This window comes from Cotesia typhae, unplaced genomic scaffold (assembly GCF_013202065.1).
Source record: "Cotesia typhae breed Kobodo isofemale line unplaced genomic scaffold, CoteBio_Ctyphae contig_4, whole genome shotgun sequence".
Taxonomy (NCBI): domain Eukaryota; kingdom Metazoa; phylum Arthropoda; class Insecta; order Hymenoptera; family Braconidae; genus Cotesia; species Cotesia typhae.
This window is the reverse complement of record NW_027423748.1, coordinates 8,004,921-8,026,663: the sequence shown is the minus strand read 5'-3', so window position 1 is coordinate 8,026,663 and position 21,743 is coordinate 8,004,921. Positions and strand designations below refer to the sequence as shown.

Genomic DNA, 21,743 nt, shown 5'->3' with positions numbered 1-21,743 from the left:
AAATAAGAATCAATAATTACCAATTAAATAAATTTTCTTCTAACTTTTTATTAATGTAAATTTTGAAAATAATTTTCTTGAAAAAAAATTATTAAAATAAAAAAAAAATACATACCTAACAAAATTTTCTGTTAATAAACCTATGCATAATTAATATAAATACTCCATTAAAAATCTGTTAAATTTTCCCAAGCTCAGTTAGAAACTTTCTGTCATAAAAAGCAAACAATTTCTGGTCCGCGAATTTGCGAGCGGACTTACATTAACTCGGCAAAAGCTACGCCGGCAAAACTAGGGGATATGCGCGGCAAGACTCGATCCTTGTGTGTATAATATCACACACACATTATTATTCTTATTATTATCATCATCATCATCATCATCATCATCACTATTATTATTATAATACATACATATATATGTATTAACTAAAAGCCGAAGCGGCGAATACGAAGTTTACCGAGTATTGACTCGCAGCTCGGGCCGTGGTGGGGCTTGAGGGGAGCGAGCAGCGAGGGTCGTCGGCGTTACACCGAGTGCCCGGTGTCTCGCGTGTAGTGACTTCCAATCCCAATAGAACAGAACCTCAAACTCGGAACTGAAACTGAACTCGGAGTTGGCTTGAGTCTTATTTCGTTTTTCGCTCAGTCTCTAGGCAGCCTCCGCCCGTAACGTTGTTTCTTTGTTTCCTTAGTCTAGTTACCGTCTTATATTATTTTACGCCTGTCACGCGTGTGTCGCGGCTCCACCAAATATTTATTTACACGATTACTTATTAATAAATAAATAAATAAGTGTAAGTGGCAGTTTATTTAAAAAAATAAATGAAAAATAAATAAATAAAATAAAATAAAAAAAAAAAAAACGGCATGGATTACAGAGCCGGATGACGGGTTTAGATATTTTTTCGTTCGGTTGTTAATAATTACTCTCAAGAGTTTATCTTTTTTATTAAAATTAATCGATTAAATAATATATTTAATTTATTTACTCACCCACTGATCACTGATCTCTCTCTCTCTCTCTCTCTCTCTCTCTCTCTCTCTCTCTCTCTCTCTCTCTCTCTCTCTGAATTAATTAATTAAATTAATAATTGTGGTTTTAACTGGTGACAAGTTTGTTGTGCAAATGTCTACTTATTTATTTCTAAATAATTGTAACTATAAAAAACAGCAAGTTGCAGTTTAGTTGGAGTTAGAGTTGTAGTTGACTTTTATTGATTTTTTCGTTTAGTTTCGGGCGGCGGTGAGAGCGTGACGCGTCTAACGCGGTGGGGGGTCATTCGATCTCGCGTTTACCTTTAAATTTTCGTACTTTTTTATTATATTTTATTATTTATTATTTAAAACTTTTATAAACTATTTTTATAAGTGTGATTTTGTAAACGGAGTTGCTGTGATTGAGGTAAGATTAATATCAATTAGTTGTGCTATGAAAACGACATTAAAATTTGCAGTCATTAGAGAATTTTTTTAATTTTATTTAACAAAAAAATTATTTTTAAAAAATTGCATTTTTTATTTTTTTTAATTTATAAATGTCAATTTTTTTTTTCCAAAAAATTTTTGTTTAAACTAAAAATTTAAAACGTCGGCTAACTTTAGTAATATTGTTAAAAATTGTATTCTTCAAGTATTTTCTTTTTTTAAATGTTAATTCATTCACTTTTTGTTTGTTTTACAAAAAGACCGGTTGTAATATTAATGCCGAAAATAGACATTTTTTTTTTGGAGGAGGAAATAAAATCAAGAGTTATAAATTGGCGTTTTTTAATTTTTAGGTTAAATTGTTTTATGGAAGAAATTTTTTTGTTGAAAAATAAAAATTTAATAAATTATGATAATAAAGATTAAGTATTTTAATTAAAAAAATTTAAGAAGCTTTAAAATATTTTTTTAATTTACTTCAAATGTCAAAAAAAATTTTCAATTTAAAAATACTCATTTTTTTTTTTTTTTAAATAAATTAAATTATTTAAAAAAAATAAGAAGGATTAGAAAGTTAAAAAATTAATTTATTTAAAAAATAAATGATCAATTTTTACTCCAATATTTTAAAAATAATTTTATTTGATAAAAAAAAAATTACCTTGAATTTTTTTTATGCTTCGAAATTCTTTAATAATTAATTTCTTAAACAAGCAAATATAAAATGTCTGATATTTAAGGTATTTCTAAAACACGTGTAGTCTAAATGAATTTAAAACTAATTTACAATATTATTATTTTTTTTTTTTTATAAGGAGAAATAATGCAAGTATTTATCCCGAATTTAATAAATGAAATTACCAATAAAAAAATATTTTTAAAAAATTGCACGTCCAGTTTTTCAAATTTTTTACTTGTGGAATTTTTCCATTTAATTTTTTTTTTTAATAAAAATAATTAATATTCATAAAATGAAAATTAAGTTAGATTAAAAAATTTTTAGATTTTTTTTTTTATTGAAAAAATGATTAAAAAAAAATAAAAAGCAAATTTTTACTTGTAAAAAATTTTTAAAATTGTAAGTGCAATTTTTTAAAAATATTTTTTTGTTCTAATTTAATTATAAAAAAAAAAAAATCAAAAAATTAAAAACGTCGGCTAACTTTAGTATTATATTCATAAATATACACATATATGTAGACGAAATATTCGTGGATGGATGGATGTATGAAGATATTTCATTTGTGTTGGTAAACCGGCGCGGACGTCATATGTAAGCGACACAAGTAGAGAGCCGAGAGCGTGCGTGGCTCCTGTCTCTGTCGGTTCGCGGAAAGGGGCGTATGAGATAGAGGGGTTTCCCTTGGAAATTATTTGCGAGTGGAGCTACCATAGACTCGTATGTGTGCATGCATGTAATATACGCAAGAATGTATGAGTAGTACATGTATTTTGGTGTAGCAACGGCGGATTGTGTGGATAGAGTCGGTGACGGCGAGAGAAAGCAAGAGCGAGGGCGCGCGATGTATTGATCGTCTGTGGCCACGCGATTTTCATGATTCGTCGCCATGACCACCTGGCTGGTGTTTAAAGATTATCTTTTTTAGGTTTGAACTTGCAAAAGTTTTAAGAGACTTTTATATTTAAATAAAACCTCCGCAAGGATTAAAATTATAACGAGAATAATTATATTTTTTGTAGGATAGAGAATAGAGAAAAGAACTGACTGCTTTTTTTGTTTTAGAGAAAAGGCACGCGAAAAAGGATGCCTGAGAAAATAAGTTTATGAAAAGAGGATACGAGCAGAGAAGAATTAAAATTTCGAGTGGATGTGGAAAGAATAAAAGAGTAGAGTGGCTTCCTTGCGGGGGTGAATGATATCATGGGTTTCTCTTTATTAAAGGATAACAATGGGATTGCCAGGGTTGCATTGTCATGTCCAAAATCCCGAGCGTTGAGTATGAGCTGATCGATAACGCCTTTTCTGTCTTCTTCTTTCTTTAACGCTCACTTTAATTATCGTTGGGGATGTATATATGCATACAGGATGTGTCAAAAAGTATGAATGATAAGATATGAATTTTTAGGGTGCTATGAAATTTATTAGAAATTTCGGTTCTAATTACTTAAAAATTTATTAAGTATTTTAGTCTGTAATATTTTATTTTTTGATTACGTTTTAGTTCATTTTACAAGCCATAAAATCTACAAAAATTCCTTTTATTTTCTTTAAAATAAAAAATAGAGCTTTAATAATTAAGAACTAAACTTGTATCTTGTGAACTATTGACATTTTTAAAGATATAAGCTCATCCCGAGATTACACTCATCGAGACCTTTCATTTGAGTACCTACATCAATTTTTCATATATTTTATATATATATATATATATATATATATATATATATATATATATATATATATATATATATATATATATATATGAAAAATATATCAAAATACATGTGGGTACTCAAATGAAAGCTCTTGATGCGTGTATTATCGGGATGAGCTTATATCTTTAAAAACGTCAGTATTTAAGAAAGTACAGTGTAATATGACAAAATTCATTATTTAATAAAGCAAAATAAAAATTTTTTATAGTTCACAAATCACAGCAGTGACATAGAGACTGCAAGGTTGCTAGTATTTAATTATCAAGATTCATGACAATTAATTTAATTTTTTTTTTTAAATCATACTCCATAAAAAATTACTCAAATTTTTAATTAAAATTTAAAATTAATTTTAGATAAAAATAAATTTATAATAATATTTTAGATTCATTTTCAAGTAAATTGCTTTAAAATAAAATAACAATTCTTTAAAGTGAAGATAAGAAGCCGCGATATGAAAAAATTTTAACGTAACTCCATTTATTCAAAATAGAAGTAAAGTCGTAGAAGGTTTAGAACGCCGGTAAGACACGCGACAGTTAATATACAATATCTTGACTTGCTGGTAAAAAGCTAAACCAGATATTTGGTAATATAAGGGCAGTGTAGCAGTGAGGGATAATCAATAAAGCGTGAAAAGGTAGATCCATAGATGAAAACATCTGTAGAGAAGATCTATAGATCGTAAGACGATTAATTTAAAATTTAAAAGCCGGAATGAATATCAGAGTGTTGGATCTTGGGCACGAGGTTGGAGGGTGCTCTAGGTGTCGGTAGGTCGACAGCTGATACGTGTCCTCAGGTTTGGCTCGCCGAGTGGTCGTAGGTAAAGGTAGCAATATTTAAAAAAGCCGAGTTTAAAATTACGTAAGGGAGCATTAAAACCGTCTCGTGCCGGCTGATGGATGTTGTAATGCATGTAGCAGATATATGAATGTGTATATTATATATATTATATGTATTGAAAGGGACAGCTTATTCGTAGATGGTGTACCGTATACCGGGCACGATTGAACCACCCCAGCCAGACGTTCCCCCTTGTATTTTTTCCCGCGGCCCCGGTTATCTCTCTCTTCCTTTTCTGTCTGTCTTTCGACAAGTTACTCCACTAACTCTACTCCTACTATGATAAATCTATATGTATATTATATATATGTCCCTACGGCACGCATCGCATGTATATGCAGCTCTTGGTAGTTCCGCTGTTACCGGGGGTTCTATAATTCGCTACCATGGGAGCCTTTTAAACGGCTTGGCTTGCCCAGTGACTAGGGGTTCTTCGCCCTTTTAAATTTAACCATGTACTCTCAGTGATTCTCATTTTTTAGTTTTATCATTTTATCATTAGAACGGTAAATTACTTATAGCTAATATTTTTTTTAACTTTTATTTTTATTTTTGCTGAAATTAATTTTTATTTATTTATTTGAACCTCAATCGGCATTATACAACAATTAGCATATTTCTTAAATTATAAAATATAAAATTTTTAATTTTTTAGTTCTAAAATTTTGGAGAAAAAAAGAAGTTTATTTTTTAAAATATAAATTTCAGGATTTTTTTATTTTATTAAAAATTTTTGATTTTTTTTTAAAACTAACTCGAAATAATCTTAATTTTTTAGAAAAAATTGAAAATTTATTTTTGGCACATATAATTTTTTTAAATAAAATTTTTAGTTCGTTTTTTATTTTATTAGAAATTTATTATTAAAAATAATTTTTATTTAAAAATATGGTCCATATACTTTTTTATTGAAAATTAATAATTGCTTATTAATTAATTTCTAATTTAAAAAATTGAAAATTGTGTTAAAAAATTTAAATTAGCAATATTTACTCCCAAAAACTTTTACTAAAAATTTGAGGTATAATAATAAAAAACTAACTTGAAAATTTTGAACAGCAAAACATATTCGGGTGTTGGCAGTCACTGACCCACCCTTCAGACGGTCAGACAAGGAAGTTAAGGGGGTCGAGAGTAGGATTGTTAAGGGTGGTTGGTGTTGTATCGTCAGCAGCGCAATCCCCAGTAATTTCGATCGCTAGACTATAGGGCTGCCGGTATTACCAATACAGTAGTCACTCAACATTCTACATTCTACATTACACGTACACATACATGTAGCTTATGCAATTTTATAACCCAGACATGTTTGTACCGACGACAATGAGTAGGGTGATCATCCGATTGGTTCTTTCATCTCTTGCTATGGCTTTATGACGTTCCATTATTGCTTGTATGTCCATTCTGGTTTAACATAAAGCTCATATACATATACATGTGCTTATACATATTCGGGTATAACAAGGGGATGGACAAGAACATTCGCAAATATTTAATGATTCCATCAAGTCCTTTTCCCTAACCAATCTCTAGTCTCGAGTCTCTAGTCTATACCAAGAATAAATATTATAAAAATTTACTTACCATAATGGATTACATCCAATCAATGCGGCTATTTTTGACACATTGATCTACAGAAATATATTTAATCAATTTATATTCTATAGACTTATTAATATATTATTTACCACTTATAGACGTCTATACCCTATTGAATATTTATATAAAAAAATTGATGGCTATTTTTGGATCAATTCTGCGTCCGATAAATCTATATTATTAAGAGAATAAGAAAAATTTTATCTCCAGAATAATTATTTGATAAAATCGGTTTTTTTAAGTAAAATTTAGTGTCATTGCAAAGGTCTTGACTTGAATTTGCTTTATCTCTAAATACATAATTAAGAAATTACCTTTTATCTTGTGAACTATTGACATTTTTAAAGATTTAAGCTCATCCTGAGGTTACACTCATCGAGACCTTTCATTTGAGTACCCACATCAATTTTTCATATATTTATATATTTATGTATATGTGTATATATGTATATATGAAAAATATATCAAAAATGCATGTGGGTACTCAAATGAAAGCTCTTGATGAGTGTAACATCGGGATGACCTTATATCTCTAAAATTGTCAATAGTCAAGAGAGTACAGTGCAATTTAACAAAAATCATCTTTTAATAAAGTAAAATTATATTTATAGTGATTGCAAGGTTGCTAGTAATTAAAAAAATGTACCAAGAATTTATTCCGTTTCTTGTGATCAATTGATTAATTTTAATTCATGGACAAATTTTTAATTGGTATAAAAAAATTTTTTTTTAACTGAATTTAAATAAATATATGTTTAATAATAAATTTTAACTTGTTTGATTCCAGATTTCGTACGTAGTTATAGACGGCGTGTATTAAAACGAGTGCAATGATGGCAAACGGAATGGACACGGTTGTGCAACAGAATGGAGGCTCGAACCTCGGTCAGTCCTCCCAAGAGGAGTCCAAGACGAATCTTATCGTCAACTACCTCCCACAGACGATGACACAGGAGGAAATTCGCTCTCTGTTCTCCAGCATTGGAGAGGTCGAGAGTTGCAAGCTCATCCGCGACAAAGTCACCGGTGAGCACATTTGTTTATTTAAGTGTTAAATGTTATATATATTTATTTATTTATTTATTTTTCAAACAAACTCCTTCACATCCTCACCTGTTTACTCACTTTAAATAAAATCCATTCATCGTTTTTTTATTTTCACTTGTTGACACATTTATTTTATTTTCTTATTACATTGATTTAGTTTATTTTGGGTTCTTGTAAGCAAAAAGAGCGAGACAAATCTCTCACTTAAATATATATAAACTCATATATTTATATATATTTTTGTAAATATTTACCCAGAGGCTTGACGTGCCGTCATTTTCCGGCAAACTGGAATTTTTCATCGATGGAGTTTCTATTTTTTTTTTTTTTTTTTTTTTTTTTTTTTTAAATTGTATTCTTTTTTATCAAATTTTCTTATTTTTTTTTTTTTTTAATTATTTTTATTTGAGTGGCTCAAAAAAAAAAATTATTTTTTCCCTACAAATTTTTCTAAGAATCTTTTAAGAATATTTATTAAAAATTAATTTGTCAAAAAATTCTAAAAGTTATTTCAAAATTAAAAATTAAAAAATTGAATTTTTTTAATAAAAAAATTTTTTTGTAATAAAAATTAAAAATTATCAATATAAAAAATTTTAGCAGTTAATTTATAATGTTTAATATTTTTAATTAAATTTTGGATTTTTTAAATTAATAATTTATTTTTTTTTTTATCTAAAAAATTCCAAAAACAAAATTTTTTAATTTTAAATTAAAAAATTGTAAATTTTCTTTAAAAATAACTTTTATAAATTTTTAACAATTCTCAAAAAATAAAAAGTAAAAAAACAATTTTTTTGTGCCACTCTTATAAACGATTATTGCCTCGATCTTCAGCTTACCCATTAGATTTATTCCGACAATTATTTTTAGTAAGTTTGTATTAATTATTTTGCAAATGAATATTTTTTTAATGTCAGATATTTTTACTTAAATAATGACCTTCACCTTTTGAACACGCTACATAGTGATCGATCGTCGATTTATAAATACAATGAGACCTTATAAATATAAATATCTCATAAAAGTATGGCTGGTAGAAAATTCACGAGAATAAAGCTATCATACTGTTGCTAAAGTATAGCCATTAAATAACTTTACCAAAATCGAGGAACCAAAAATCGGCAGAATAAAAATAAAAATAAAATAATAAATAAATTTAATCTTAAAACCGCGCTTTCATTGCTTTTACTCTATCATCATTATTATAATAATTATTATTTAAAATAATCTCTATAATATTTTTTATCTAAAAATTCTATAGCGTTTTTATATAAAAGCTTTTATGAATTGTTAAATTTTTATGTCTCTGTTTTCTTTTTTTCTCATACATTATAGACTCCACTGCGGCTTTATCGCTTGCCGGAGATATGTTATCCCCGGGACAATTTTCTTTTGGTAAGGATAAACATTTTTTATCATGGGAAAAATCAAAATTTTTTTTTCTCTAATTATTAAACAAAAAAAAAAAAAAATTAGTAAAATTTAACTCAAATAAAAAAATGTATAGACAACATTGATCAAATCCAATCTTATATATTTTAATTCCTCCATTATTAAATTAGTTAAAAATTTATTATTTTATTATTATTTGTCAAAAAAATTTTTTATTTCTGTATTTTATTAATTTTTTTTTTTTTTTCACTCATCTCTACTTTCAATCGTAGTTCGTTCGTGATAACTTCATGTAAATATTATTTTAATTAATAAATTAAGATAAATAAAATTAATTCAGCATATTTTTTGAGGTAAATGTTAAATTTACAAAATATATTTTAAAATTTCCAGCTTTTGCCAAATAATATACGTAAGTGCGCTAGTGTATAAATTATCAGTACAACCTACACCTATCTTCTGACGGATTTTCACTTGGAAAATATTTATGTGTATATTAAATATTTGGATACATTTACAAATATATTCATGAATATATTTAACAAGAGAGAAAGGGTAAAATAAGTGAGTGAGCGATAGCGAGGCTTAAGTAGCGTGAGTGTATATATGTATGTATAAATATGTATATATATGTATATATATATTACATAAAAAAAAATATATATATATATATATATATATATATATATATATATATATATATATATATATATATATATATATATATATATATATATATATATATATATATATATATATATATATACATGCATACAAAATTTAACTTGTAAAAGTGGTGGGTCTATTTTTGTCTAGAATAAGCGGGGGCGTTGCTTGGATTAAAGCTTCCTCGCTTAATATTTTATATTTAATATTTAATATTTAATATTACACACATCGGTCTTTTGTAATAGTTATGTTGCCAAATAAAAGTTTAATTGAGGCGAATATATGCATGTATTTTACAGGATAACCAGCTTGTTGTTTAAATTGTTTGTATTGATTATGAATTATCATTATTGTTAATTTTTAAACGAGTTTATATAATTAATTCTTTTTTATTTAGGAGTTCAAGTTTAAATGATTTGATATTTTAATGATTGATACTTTCAAGGTAGGATTTTATATCTGTAATGTTATAGTGTAGAAAACTAAAGTTTGCTGTTAATTGTGTTCGTGATTGGCGAACAAAAGCGCGAACAAACGCTAAGATAGTTTGCCAAGTGAGATTGTCAGCACGTCAATCCGTCAAGTTCATCTATTTCATTAAATACATTTAACTTTTAATCATCAAGGTCGATAATGATTATTGATTTAATTTTATAATGTTAAATTTTAAGATATAAGGATGTTTTTTTATATTTTGATGATCTGGTATTTTAAAATTTAAACAATATTTAATTTTTTTTAGTTTGCGTTTTTTAAAACTTACTGCCTAAAAATCTTTTTAAAAAATTATTTTTAAAAATTTTTTTTATAATTTTTTAAATAAAAATTTCTTTTAAAATAATAAAAAAAAATTTTTTTTAATTGTTAATTGAAACAGTCATTTAAAATTACCATAATCTTGAATTTATTAAGAAAAAAAAAGCCTTTAATACTTAATTTAAATCACAAAAAATCTAATTAAAATAATTTCCATCATAACAGTTATCTCCAAGTATTTTTCTTTCATAAAAATTTCCATAAACTTAAATTTAAACTGCAATACAAAACTTAATATTTACTTTATAAATTCATTTTACTTCAAAACTGTCGAGTAAACTCTCAACTTTCTTCATTCCACGGAATTTTCTTACTAATAAAAAATAAATCTTATAATCTGTATAAAAAAACTTCCTAATTGTAATTTAAATACTTCATAAAAAAAAAAAAAAAAAAAAAAAAACTGGATATAAATCACAGTAGAATATTTAATTTAAAAATACTAGAGCATTGAAATTATAAATACATAACTATCCTCACCTTCACATCACTCATTTCCAATTAAATAATTGATAAAAATAAATATAAATCCAGTTTTAGAAAAAAAAAAAAAATAAATAAAAGCTCAAAATATTTACTGGTTATTAAATATGATTTTAGGACAAAGTTTGGGGTATGGATTTGTTAATTACCATCGGCCGGAGGATGCTGAGAAAGCGATCAACACTCTAAATGGTCTTCGACTACAAAATAAAACAATCAAGGTAAATAATGATTAATTATCAATAATTTAATTTGATTGTTTTGATGGAAAATGAATAAATTTAAACGGAAATAATTTTTTAATCACATGCTGACATAATTAATCATAGGTGTCGTACGCAAGGCCGAGTAGCGAAGCAATTAAGGGTGCAAATTTGTACGTCAGCGGTTTACCAAAAAATATGGCGCAGCAGGACCTCGAAAACTTGTTCAGTCCTTACGGAAGAATAATAACGTCGCGAATCCTTTGCGATAACATCACTGGTAAGTTTTTCTCAAAGAGACCAAACGAAAAAAAAAAAAAAAAAAAAAAAAAAAAAAAGTTTGAAATAAAAAACAAGTAATAATTTAATTAAAAGATCTGTAAAAATCATCAAGATGGCGTTGAGTATTCTCTCTGATAAACGATTAAACCGATAACCGATTAACCGAGCCCTTTGCATGTGTTACCTGATCAATAAGCTCTCAGACACCCAGTACACAATTTCCGCTGTCTGAGACGAGTCCTTTACCCTCGTTCCGATCACGATAATCCCCGAGACTCGATTCGGGAAAACCAATTTCACTTTTCAGGAATTCCCAGCTGTTGTACTGTATTTTATTAATTGGGTTCCTTTGAGATTGATGTGATAAAACTATTTTCACGAGAATAGCTTTTATTGGACAATCTTTTGGGCCACGTAACTTGTTTCGTTTACAACAATGATAATTAAAATGTAAATATTTTATTTTTTTGGTAATTTACAAATAAAATGGTTTTAATTTTAATAACAAGAGAATTGCAATCAAGGCAGGGTGGATCGGTGCGCCTTTTTCGAAATTTATCGCTTTAAATATGGCCAACAAATTAGGATTGTCGACGAATTTTATTCAAAAAATTATTATTTACATGCTTTGTGTTTTTGGTTTCATTTTTTTATTAATTATTGCATATTTAGGGGTTGTAAAATTTTTTATATAAAAAATTTAATTAAATTTAATTTAACTTGATTGATAGTGAGCAAATTTTTAGGAATCATTTTATTTTAAAACACTTAAAAGTAAACTAATTTTGTAATTTCCGTGTATCACCGTTTAAAAATTTTTTAAAAATTCAATAATTAAAAAAAAAAAAATTTGCAACCTTACTAATTTTTTATTTAAAAAAATAGTTAATAATAATTATAATTTATTATTATTATTATTTATCTCCTACTCCTGACAAGTAACTTAAAAGCTTTAAAATAACTAAAACCAAAAATAGCACTAAAAATATCCTAAACTACCAGTACATCTATAAAATTATACGCAGACGCATCGATATTTTTAAAATTATATTATAATTTATTTTTACAAAATTTTTAGTTGCCTCTGATTCGCGGCTGATTTATTATTATTTTAATTAATTTTATTTTATTATTAATTACTAGAATCAAAATTAGAAAAAAAAAAAAAAAAAAAAAAAAAGCTGCGAATGAGAGGCTATTCTGGCTATTATTTGATATAATTTTTTAACGAGAATATGATTTTTTTCGTTTCTGTTTAGTACGACAGTTTGTGACTGGCGGTGGAGACAATTTACCCGGTACGTAAATATCATTTATAATTTCATTCTTGATGCACACTTAGTTGAGCATAAAGATAAAAAGTAAGATTTTGAAAATTCAAAAAGATTAAGGATTTTTTGTTAATGGGGTAAAAAAATTATTATTACAATTATTTATATTTATATTAAAAATTATAAATAAAAAAATTTATAACTCGCGTTCTGCGCGTTGAAAGAATAACGCACACGCATACCATACATACAATTGACATCCACATCACACATATCATATCCTTTCCATCCACAAATTCATTGTTATCATCATTATCATAAACGTTTTCATTATTTGTTATATTGAATAATCATTTTTATTGTTCTTATGTTAAATTATCATTTTCAATTATTACCAATTTATAATTATCAATTTTATCATTATCATTGATTATTTAATTAATTAATTGATTAATTGATTTTATATTTCATTTCATTTAAAATTTCTTTTGAATTTAATTATCTGAAATATATTTTTGAAATTGCGCAAATTTTTTAAATTTTTGTTGAATATTTATCGTTCTTTTTTTTTTTAATTAATTAAATGTATAAAATATGTAAAATATAAAATTAAACCCAAAATTATTCATAATCTCGTTTGAGAACGAATGAGTTGCGCACCGAGCCACTCGCTCGGACACCCTTTAAAATTCGTGTATCATCATCACAGTCATTACTATTAATCATCGATATCATCGAAATCAATATTATATGTCTCAAATTTATAAATATAAATCAATATATATATTTATATGAATACAATGATCATTATCAATCACATCGGGTCTCACCATGCATTATCCTTATCATATATTAAAACTGCTGCCTAATTTTATAGCCGGTGAGTGATAACTGATAAAGTTTTAAATCAGGTAATAGATTGTTTTATCAAGATGAGTTAAGCTAAGTCATTTATTTTTCATAGATTGTAATACTTGTAATTTTATAAATTGGAAAAAAAAATTTGAAATTTAATTTTTTTAGGTCAAGGAAAATTCTTGAACTACAAAATTTTTCTTGGTTTAATAATTTTTCTCTTGAATTAAAGTAATTTTTTTTTGTGCAATGATGTAAGCTCATTGATCGGTAAGTCATCTACACAAAAAAAAATTTATTTGAATCAAAAAATTAATAAAGAATTTTATTCCTTATTTGAGGAATTTTTTGTACAATTTGTAAATTATTTTGACAATAATAATTATAAAAAAAGCTAAACTCAAAAGTTTGATAAAATAATTAAATTTTACTTGGCTAGTAATTCATAGATTCATTGAAATAACAATAAAAAAAATTTTGGTAATTATTTACAAGTGAGGTCAACTCTATTTTGGGTCATAAGTAGATAAAAAATTAATTTTTTTTTATTCTGTTTGTTTTTACGGCGCATTTATGACAAAAAATGTCGTGAAAGAAAAGAATAAAGTGGAAAAAATTTTAGTTCTCATTTTTTTTAATAAAATTTTATATTTATTTTTTTGAAAAATAAAAAAAAACAAACAAATTAAAAAAAAAAATTTTTAACATGGACCAACATGGGTTGATCCAACTTGTAAATAATTACCAAATTTTTTGTTTCAGTAGTAAGTTTTTAATTATTTTTAAAAAAATTATAAAAGGATAAATTGTTTTTATCATGATTATAAAGTTTGTTGACTTTTCGGTACTATTTAATCCCTCGGAGGGACAATAGCCATTGAAGGATAAAAACTGTTGGCGCTGAGCACACATAATAATGTTTTCGCTTTGATGAATTATTAAAATCACCCTTGAATAAGGAGTTCATTAGAATGTCTAAAAAATTTAATTTGCTTCAGAGGACAGAAATTAGAGCTCGTTAACTTTCTTTTAAAATAACTTTTTTTTTTACTAAATGCGAGAATAAAACAAATTAGTTAAATTCTTTCTCTTAAATTACAAAGTTTATTTAAAAAAATAACGTGAGTTTAAAAAAAAAAAAAAAAGTAAGAGTTTATAGCAAATAATGGAGTAAAATAAGGGCAGCAGTTTTATCCATGAATCACGTGGCATCTTTCCCCAGTGACCAAAGTAGAAATACCCTCGCTTAACGCCTTAATCTTAATGAAAAAAAAATCCATATTGGTTTGGCACGGGATGAAATTGGCAGGCCTTTCGAAAGGTGTCGGCTTCATAAGATTCGACCAACGTGTGGAGGCTGAGCGTGCGATCCAGGAGCTCAACGGGACCATCCCCAAGGGGTCAACCGAGCCGATCACTGTCAAGTTCGCCAACAACCCGAGCAACAACAACAAGGCCATTCCACCGATCGCAGCCTACCTGGCGCCACAAGCGAGTCGCCGTTTCGGCGGCCCTATCCACCATCCGACCGGCCGCTTCAGGTACATTCCACTGTCGCCACTATCCAGGTACCTACTCGCCTCTACTCGCTCTGCCCAAGAAAAAACAGTTATTCTATTCTAAAGAATACTGATTGATTAACAGTTCATTAATTAACAAGTTTCAATTTTTCGAACTTGAGATTTTATTAGAAAAAATTTAGTCACTCAAGTTCTAGTTTCAAATTTTTCATTTTACATGTCCGGATCATATGTTGATATATATTTGTCAAATATATATCAACGATCCAACTCAGCTGCCTATTTAGAGACAAAACACCCCTTTCTTTGAATTTTTTCTTTTAAACTCACCACCTATTTTTATGACCTCTTTGCACGGCTAAAACTTAATCAAACTAAAACATAATCTTACTCTATCTTACTCTATCTACTTTTCTTCTTTCTATTCTTCATTATTTAAAAAAAAACTCTGATATTAAATTGGAATTTTATTCAAATAAAATTTATTTATTTTATTTTTATTTAAAATTTAATATTAGTTAAAAATTATTAAATTTTTTTAACATGTACAAAAATTAAATAAAAATTATTCAAGTTAAAAAAATTAATAATTTAAAAAAATAAAAAAATATTGAAATAAGAATATTGATAATTCCTAAAAAATTTGTTTTAATCAAAAAATCTTGATCTTTTGTCAAAAAATAATTTTTTTTTTTTAAATTTGATTTTTTTTTTTTTAAAATTCACTATTTTAAAATCAAAAATCAAAAATTAAAAATATTTTTAAATTTCTTTAAAAAAAAAAAAAATTTCTTTCTTTTTTCTACTATAACCCACGTCGCTATTCAGGCAGCCTGAGTTACCAGGGCATTATTGTGTACGAGCGAATCCTAACACAACGCAAAAGTTATTAAAAAAAAAAAATTTATTTACTATTATTTTTAGTTAAACACAGCACACACAATTTTTTTTATTTAAATACATTAAAAACTTAAATTACATTTTATTTACTTAAATATTTATTTATTATTTAATTTTAATTATTATTTACTACAGCGCGAATTTTTTTTTTAAAAATCCTTGTCCTTTCTCTCACACCAAAAATCCGCTTAAATAATATCCAGCTGTTGGCATAAATATTAAAATTAAATACTTAAAAGTTCAAAAAATTATTGTTTTTGTTTTCTGATAAATAAGAAAACACCGTAGTCGAAAAAAGAATGCTTTTAAAAATATAATTTATCCTTTTTCGGCCCGGCTTTCGAAAATATAATTTTCTCTTATGTTGTCCTCTTGTGTTTTTTGTTTTAGCACTGGCAAGGCCATGCTTGCCATTAACAAAGGCTTACAGAGGTCAGTATTTTTTTTTTGTTAATATTTTCATACTTTCATTGGCTTCTTTACCTCGTCACACTCTATATATTTATTTTACTTTTTTTTTTATCATTATTTTCATGATTTAATTATTATCATTATAACTATTATTATTATTATCATTATATTTATTATTATTATTACGATATAAATTTTTTTTCAACAGTATACCCTACTCTAATAATTTGTGTGGCTTCTCTGCTTCCTCACTTTGGAAACCTCTGAATTGTATCAGTAGTTTGCTTTATAGTTTATCCCGTCCCCAATAATGCGCACTTTATTTAATTATTTTTTTATTTAATTATAATTATTTATTTAATTAATTAGTTATCATTTTTTCGAGCTTTTTTATTTTGTTTTTATACACAACACAACAAATAGTCTCGGTAATGCGTAATATTATTTTTTCTACTACTATTATATACTTTTTTTTTTTTCTTCAATTAATAAAATCAATATTATATAACACAGTATAGAGTAACTAGAGATAATATAAGTAAAGTAAACTCTCCTATTACTTTTATAAAATTTATATCCAATAATATTAATAATTATTGTTATAATATAACTGATAATTCACCGAAATATGCCTTATTTTAACGCGGCTTGTGATGTCAAGTAGGTATGTACATTAATAATTGAATTTAATTCCATGCACGGAAAAAAGTTAACTGTAATAAATAATAGTCGATTTGTAATAAGTTATTATCAATTCAAACAGAAAAATCGTGATTTTAATAATCACTATCTAATATTTATCATTTAAATACTAAAATTTATTCTTTACTTATTTATTTATTTATTTTTATAAAAAAATTTTTTTTTTGGGAATCGACGTATTTTTGTCCGAAATGTACAGAAATACAAAAAAAAATTTTTTTTGGCTCCCGAGACCCACCTCGGATGCTATAAAGGCTTATAATAAAAATTTTATTTTTTTTTTCTAAGTCCAAAAAAATTTTTAGTTTGAAGAAAAATTTTTTTTTGCATTTCTGCACATTTTATAAAAAAATACGTCGGTTTCCAAAAAAAAATTTTTATAACACTTTACTGTTTGAAACTATAAAAATTAACCGGAGTCCGAGTGAATTTTACAGTTTACTTTTTTCCGTGTGTCGTTTTCTTTTTTTTTTTTTTTTCATCTAAAATATTTTTTTTTTTTTTTTTTTTTTTTTTTATGGTAAAAATTAAAAAATGTGCATGGTTGCATTTGTTGGACTATTTATTCTTGCATTAAATACTTTAAAAAATACTTAAAATTTAAATAATTGAAGAAAAATTTTTTAAAAATTTAACTGTAAAAATTGATATTAGAAATTCTTATTTTTTGTGGATAAAACTTTAAAAGCGGAAGAATGATAAATAATGATGCGTTATGAATTAATATCTTGGCACTGAATTTGAAAAGTGGCTCTAATAAATGTCAGAGTAGTAGGTATTCAACAACGTTGTACTTGCTAAAAATAATTAAATAGTGAGAAAGACAGGAGTAGACACTCAGTTTAATTTCAATCGTCATTCTGCTCAAGTTCGCTCAAACTTTAGACTAACACGTTTCCGGATTCTTTCGCTTTTACATTATTTTACATCTGGTGTTAACTTTACAGATTTATTAATATTTAGAAAATTAAATTCAATCATTTTATTAGTCATGTAATAAATAGAAAGTGAAAAAAAAACATCAGTTAAAAATAAAAAAAAATAAAATAAAGTTTAGTTTGATTACTCATGTATTGTTATATTAATTTAGAACAGAGAGATAAAATAGCTTTCGTCAACTTACTTATAAAATAAATATATAAATATACTCTGGACACTTGAACATATTATTGCGATTGTACTCATTTTATTAACGATTTAAACTGGTGGTTACTTTTATTCAAGTAACGTTTACATTTATTACATCTATTACTCACAAAATATGAACATTAAATCTTGGAGTTTATCTTTAAATCAACAAAAATTTTTTTTTACATATTTATTCAGATTTATTTTTAAAAAATTCCAGTTATTTTTATTTCTATATAAAGAAATTTTTTTATAAAAATAAAATTTATTTAAAAACAAAAATTAGTTAATTGTTGGCCAAAAATTTGAATTAATTTCATTGATTTTTTTTTTTTTAGGCAGCTATATTTTTTTTTAAAGCCATCCATAATAATAACAATAATCTAAATTATTAAGAGAATGAGTGAAATTTTGTGGCCAGTGTATTTATATGATAAAATAGGTTTTTATGGTTAAAGCATTGAAAAAGTCTCTAGATACATAATTAAGAAATGAACTTGTATCTTGTGAAATATTGACATTTTTAAAGATATAAGCTCATCCTGATATTACCCTCATCGAGACCTTTCATTTGAATACCCACATTAATTTTTCATATATTTTATATATTTATATATGAAAAATATATCAAAATGCATGTGGGTACTCAAACGAAAGCTCTTGATGAGTGTAACATCGGGATGAGCTTATATCTTTAAAAATATCAATAGTTAAGAAATTACAGTACAATTTACCAAAAGACATTATTTAATAAAGCATAATTCAATTTATTCTTAGTCCACAAATTAAAGCAGTCACATAGTGACTGCAAGGTTGCTAATAATAATAATAATAATAATAATAAAATTTCTGAAAATATAAATAAATTTTTAATATTAAAAAAAAAATATTGTAACCAAAAACCCGAAATGTTCCAGGTACAGTCCCTTGGCAGGAGACCTTTTGACGAACTCGATGCTACCAGGGAACCCAATAAACGGTAGCGGATGGTGTATCTTCGTGTACAACCTAGCTCCAGAAACCGAGGAGAACGTGCTTTGGCAATTATTCGGGCCATTCGGCGCCGTGCAGTCCGTGAAAGTGATCCGCGATCTACAGACCAACAAGTGCAAGGGCTTCGGATTCGTCACCATGACGAACTACGAGGAAGCGGTGGTGGCAATTCAGAGCCTGAACGGCTATAACCTGGGCACCCGCGTGCTCCAAGTAAGTTTCAAGACCAACAAGAGCAAGACGGCGTAGGACCCGGGTCACCGTCAGTATCAGCATCAAAGTCTAAATCACAATCATCAGCACATCATCAACATCACCAATAACAACAGCATCAGCAGTATAAACATAAATAACAACATTAACCAGCATCAACATCAACATCTGGTCTCGTTGGCCTTCTCCCAGAGTAAATTACGCCGGCAGTTCGACTTGGTAAAGGCCTACTGGGGCGACAATTTACCAGGGCGTAATTGTCGGTATATTGATCCGCTTCTCACAGCGTCACAATTGGTACATCTGCATCAGCACGTCTATCAGCAGTTGCACAATAAAAGGAATAATAATAATAATAATATTATTATTAGCAGCAGCAGCAACAACAATAATAACAACAACAGCAAAAAAAATAATCAGAATCCGCGACAGAAAGTCGGCTTGCTTTATTCTAAAAGCAAGCCCTTAGGGACAGCACAAGCCAGTAAAAAAGTCCAACAGCAATTACTGAGGACGAATAATAAGGTGTAGTTTATTTGGATAAGGATTATGATAATTATAATTAAATAATTATCAAGTATTAGGTGTGAATGATTGTAATTTATTTATTTTTTTCTCTTTTTTTAAAACGGTTTGAGCGTATGCTTATTAGGAGTTTATCTAATTGATTAATATCTATTGTGGATAAATGGTACTCAATTATTGATGATGAAAAAAATTAAGAGTATCATTTGTTCCGCTAATAAAAAGATGATCAGCATTGCTAACATCGGGAACGGAAAAAAAATTTTTTTCAATAAATTAAAATTGATGGATTTTTAGCGTTAGATTATGTGTATGTAAGATAATGAGTATGCTATAGAAAAATAATAAACGCGTGCTGTGAGTCTTGGACTGTGAGTACTGAGAATAATGAAAGAAGAAAAAAAAAAAAAATTAAACCGGGCCAGTTTGAAAGAGAAAAAATTAAATATTTAATATGTTAGGGGTTGAAAGAAAGAAAAAAAATCCCGATAAATAAAATAAAATAATGATTATGATTATTAAATTACAACAATAACAAATGGATTAATTAGTATGATACTAATATGAAAATTTGAAGGGTTATTAAATAATCTTGTGGTTATTTACCAGCTGCGTATTATACTGTATATACTATTATTTATGTATTATTATTGGTAATAGTAATAGAGATGAGTAAAAAATTTTTTGAGGTAAAGAAGAAATAAAATAAAATAATAAAACGCGGGGGCTGGGGTTAGGAATATTATTAACGATAATAATTATTATTATTATTATCGTTTTAAGAAGATGATGATGATGAAAGAAAACCAAAAAAAAAAAAAACTAAAGCAACAATTGTAGCCGTGATCTTTCTTGTAACATATATAATACTAGTATTATACGCTAGCTTAAGGATGTACAGAGTATGCTTTTGATTTATTCTTTAAAAAAGAATAAATGAAGATAATAAAAGTATAACAGATAAATTAAAAGACTTCATTATTAAATAAATATTATTAATAAATAATAATAATAATAAATAATAAAATAAATAAATAAATGACTCTATGACTCGATAATATTTATATTATATATTATTTTACTATTTAAAGATGTAATACATTAGCATTTACTGTACTTCCTTTTACACAAGCGTAATACCCAACGTTATACATACTCGTCTGTGTATAAGTTTTAGATTATTATTATTATTATTATTATTATTTATTATCATTATTATTATTATATTTGTCTTTATTATACTGTTGTACACGGAGAGAAAAGGATAGTACTTATTACTGTGTAGAATAGTAACCATTACTATGCTACATGGTAACGGGAAATTTTTTTGAGAACTCTGTGTAAAATTGCTGATAAAAATCTTAGAAATTGTAATAAAAAAAAAATATCAACAATCAATCATTTTAAGAGGAATTAAATTCTGAAGATAATTTTTTTTTATTTTTTTTTAATGAAAATTTAAACTTATTAAAAAAACAAAATAAAACATCTCAGTTTTTGTAAAAAATTCAATTACTATTTTTCTGCTATTTATAATAATTATTATTATAATTTCAGAAAAAAAAAAAAATTATTTTGAATAAAAATAATTTTCAGAAAAAATTTCTTAAACAAATTTTATTTTGTTTAATCAATAATTATTGGTGATATTAAAAATTGGAAAAAAGATCCTTAAAGATAAGGAAATTTCTGAAAAATATTCTCGACTCTCGAAACTCTAGCTTGAAAAACAATAATTTTTATTTAATGTTGAAAATAGAGTTTCGCGCGAATGAAAATTAAGTTAGCCGATATTTAAAAATTTTTAGAATTTTTTTTTTAGTGAAAAAATTATTACAAAAAAATAAAAAAAATTCAGTTGTAAAAAACATGAAAAACTGTAAGTGCAATTAAAAAAAAATTTTTTTTTGTTTTAATTTAATTATTAAAAAAAAAAAAAAAAACAAAAATTAAAAACGTCGGCTGATTTTTAAAAAATTGAAATTTTCATTAAAAAAATTCTATGTTCATATTTTTATCACAATTTCTAAGATTTTTATTAGGAAATTTCCACAAAATTCT

General features: G+C 26.2%; 1 protein-coding gene across 8 annotated transcripts in view; it reads left to right on the top strand.

The window, feature by feature from the left end:
• Window positions 1–20,653, top strand: part of LOC141527235 (ELAV-like protein 1) — a 50,291-nt gene extending 29,638 nt beyond the window's left edge. Inside the window, exons 1-10 of one of the 8 annotated variants that reach the window (XM_074242596.1) lie at window positions 536–796; window positions 1,234–1,404; window positions 7,057–7,295; window positions 8,655–8,714; window positions 10,797–10,900; window positions 11,009–11,162; window positions 12,424–12,462; window positions 14,600–14,858; window positions 16,101–16,142; window positions 18,869–20,653. In XM_074242596.1, coding sequence (XP_074098697.1) covers window positions 7,100–7,295; window positions 8,655–8,714; window positions 10,797–10,900; window positions 11,009–11,162; window positions 12,424–12,462; window positions 14,600–14,858; window positions 16,101–16,142; window positions 18,869–19,193 — 1,179 coding nt within the window. In that variant the 5' untranslated portion in view covers window positions 536–796; window positions 1,234–1,404; window positions 7,057–7,099 and the 3' untranslated portion in view covers window positions 19,194–20,653. Of the gene's footprint in view, window positions 1–534; window positions 1,405–7,056; window positions 7,296–8,654; window positions 8,715–10,796; window positions 10,901–11,008; window positions 11,163–12,423; window positions 12,463–14,599; window positions 14,859–16,100; window positions 16,143–18,868 lie in introns of those variants that run through there. The other 7 variants (XM_074242598.1, XM_074242600.1, XM_074242595.1 and 4 more) reach the window with 7 other exon arrangements.
• Window positions 20,654–21,743: the final 1,090 nt, after the last annotated feature.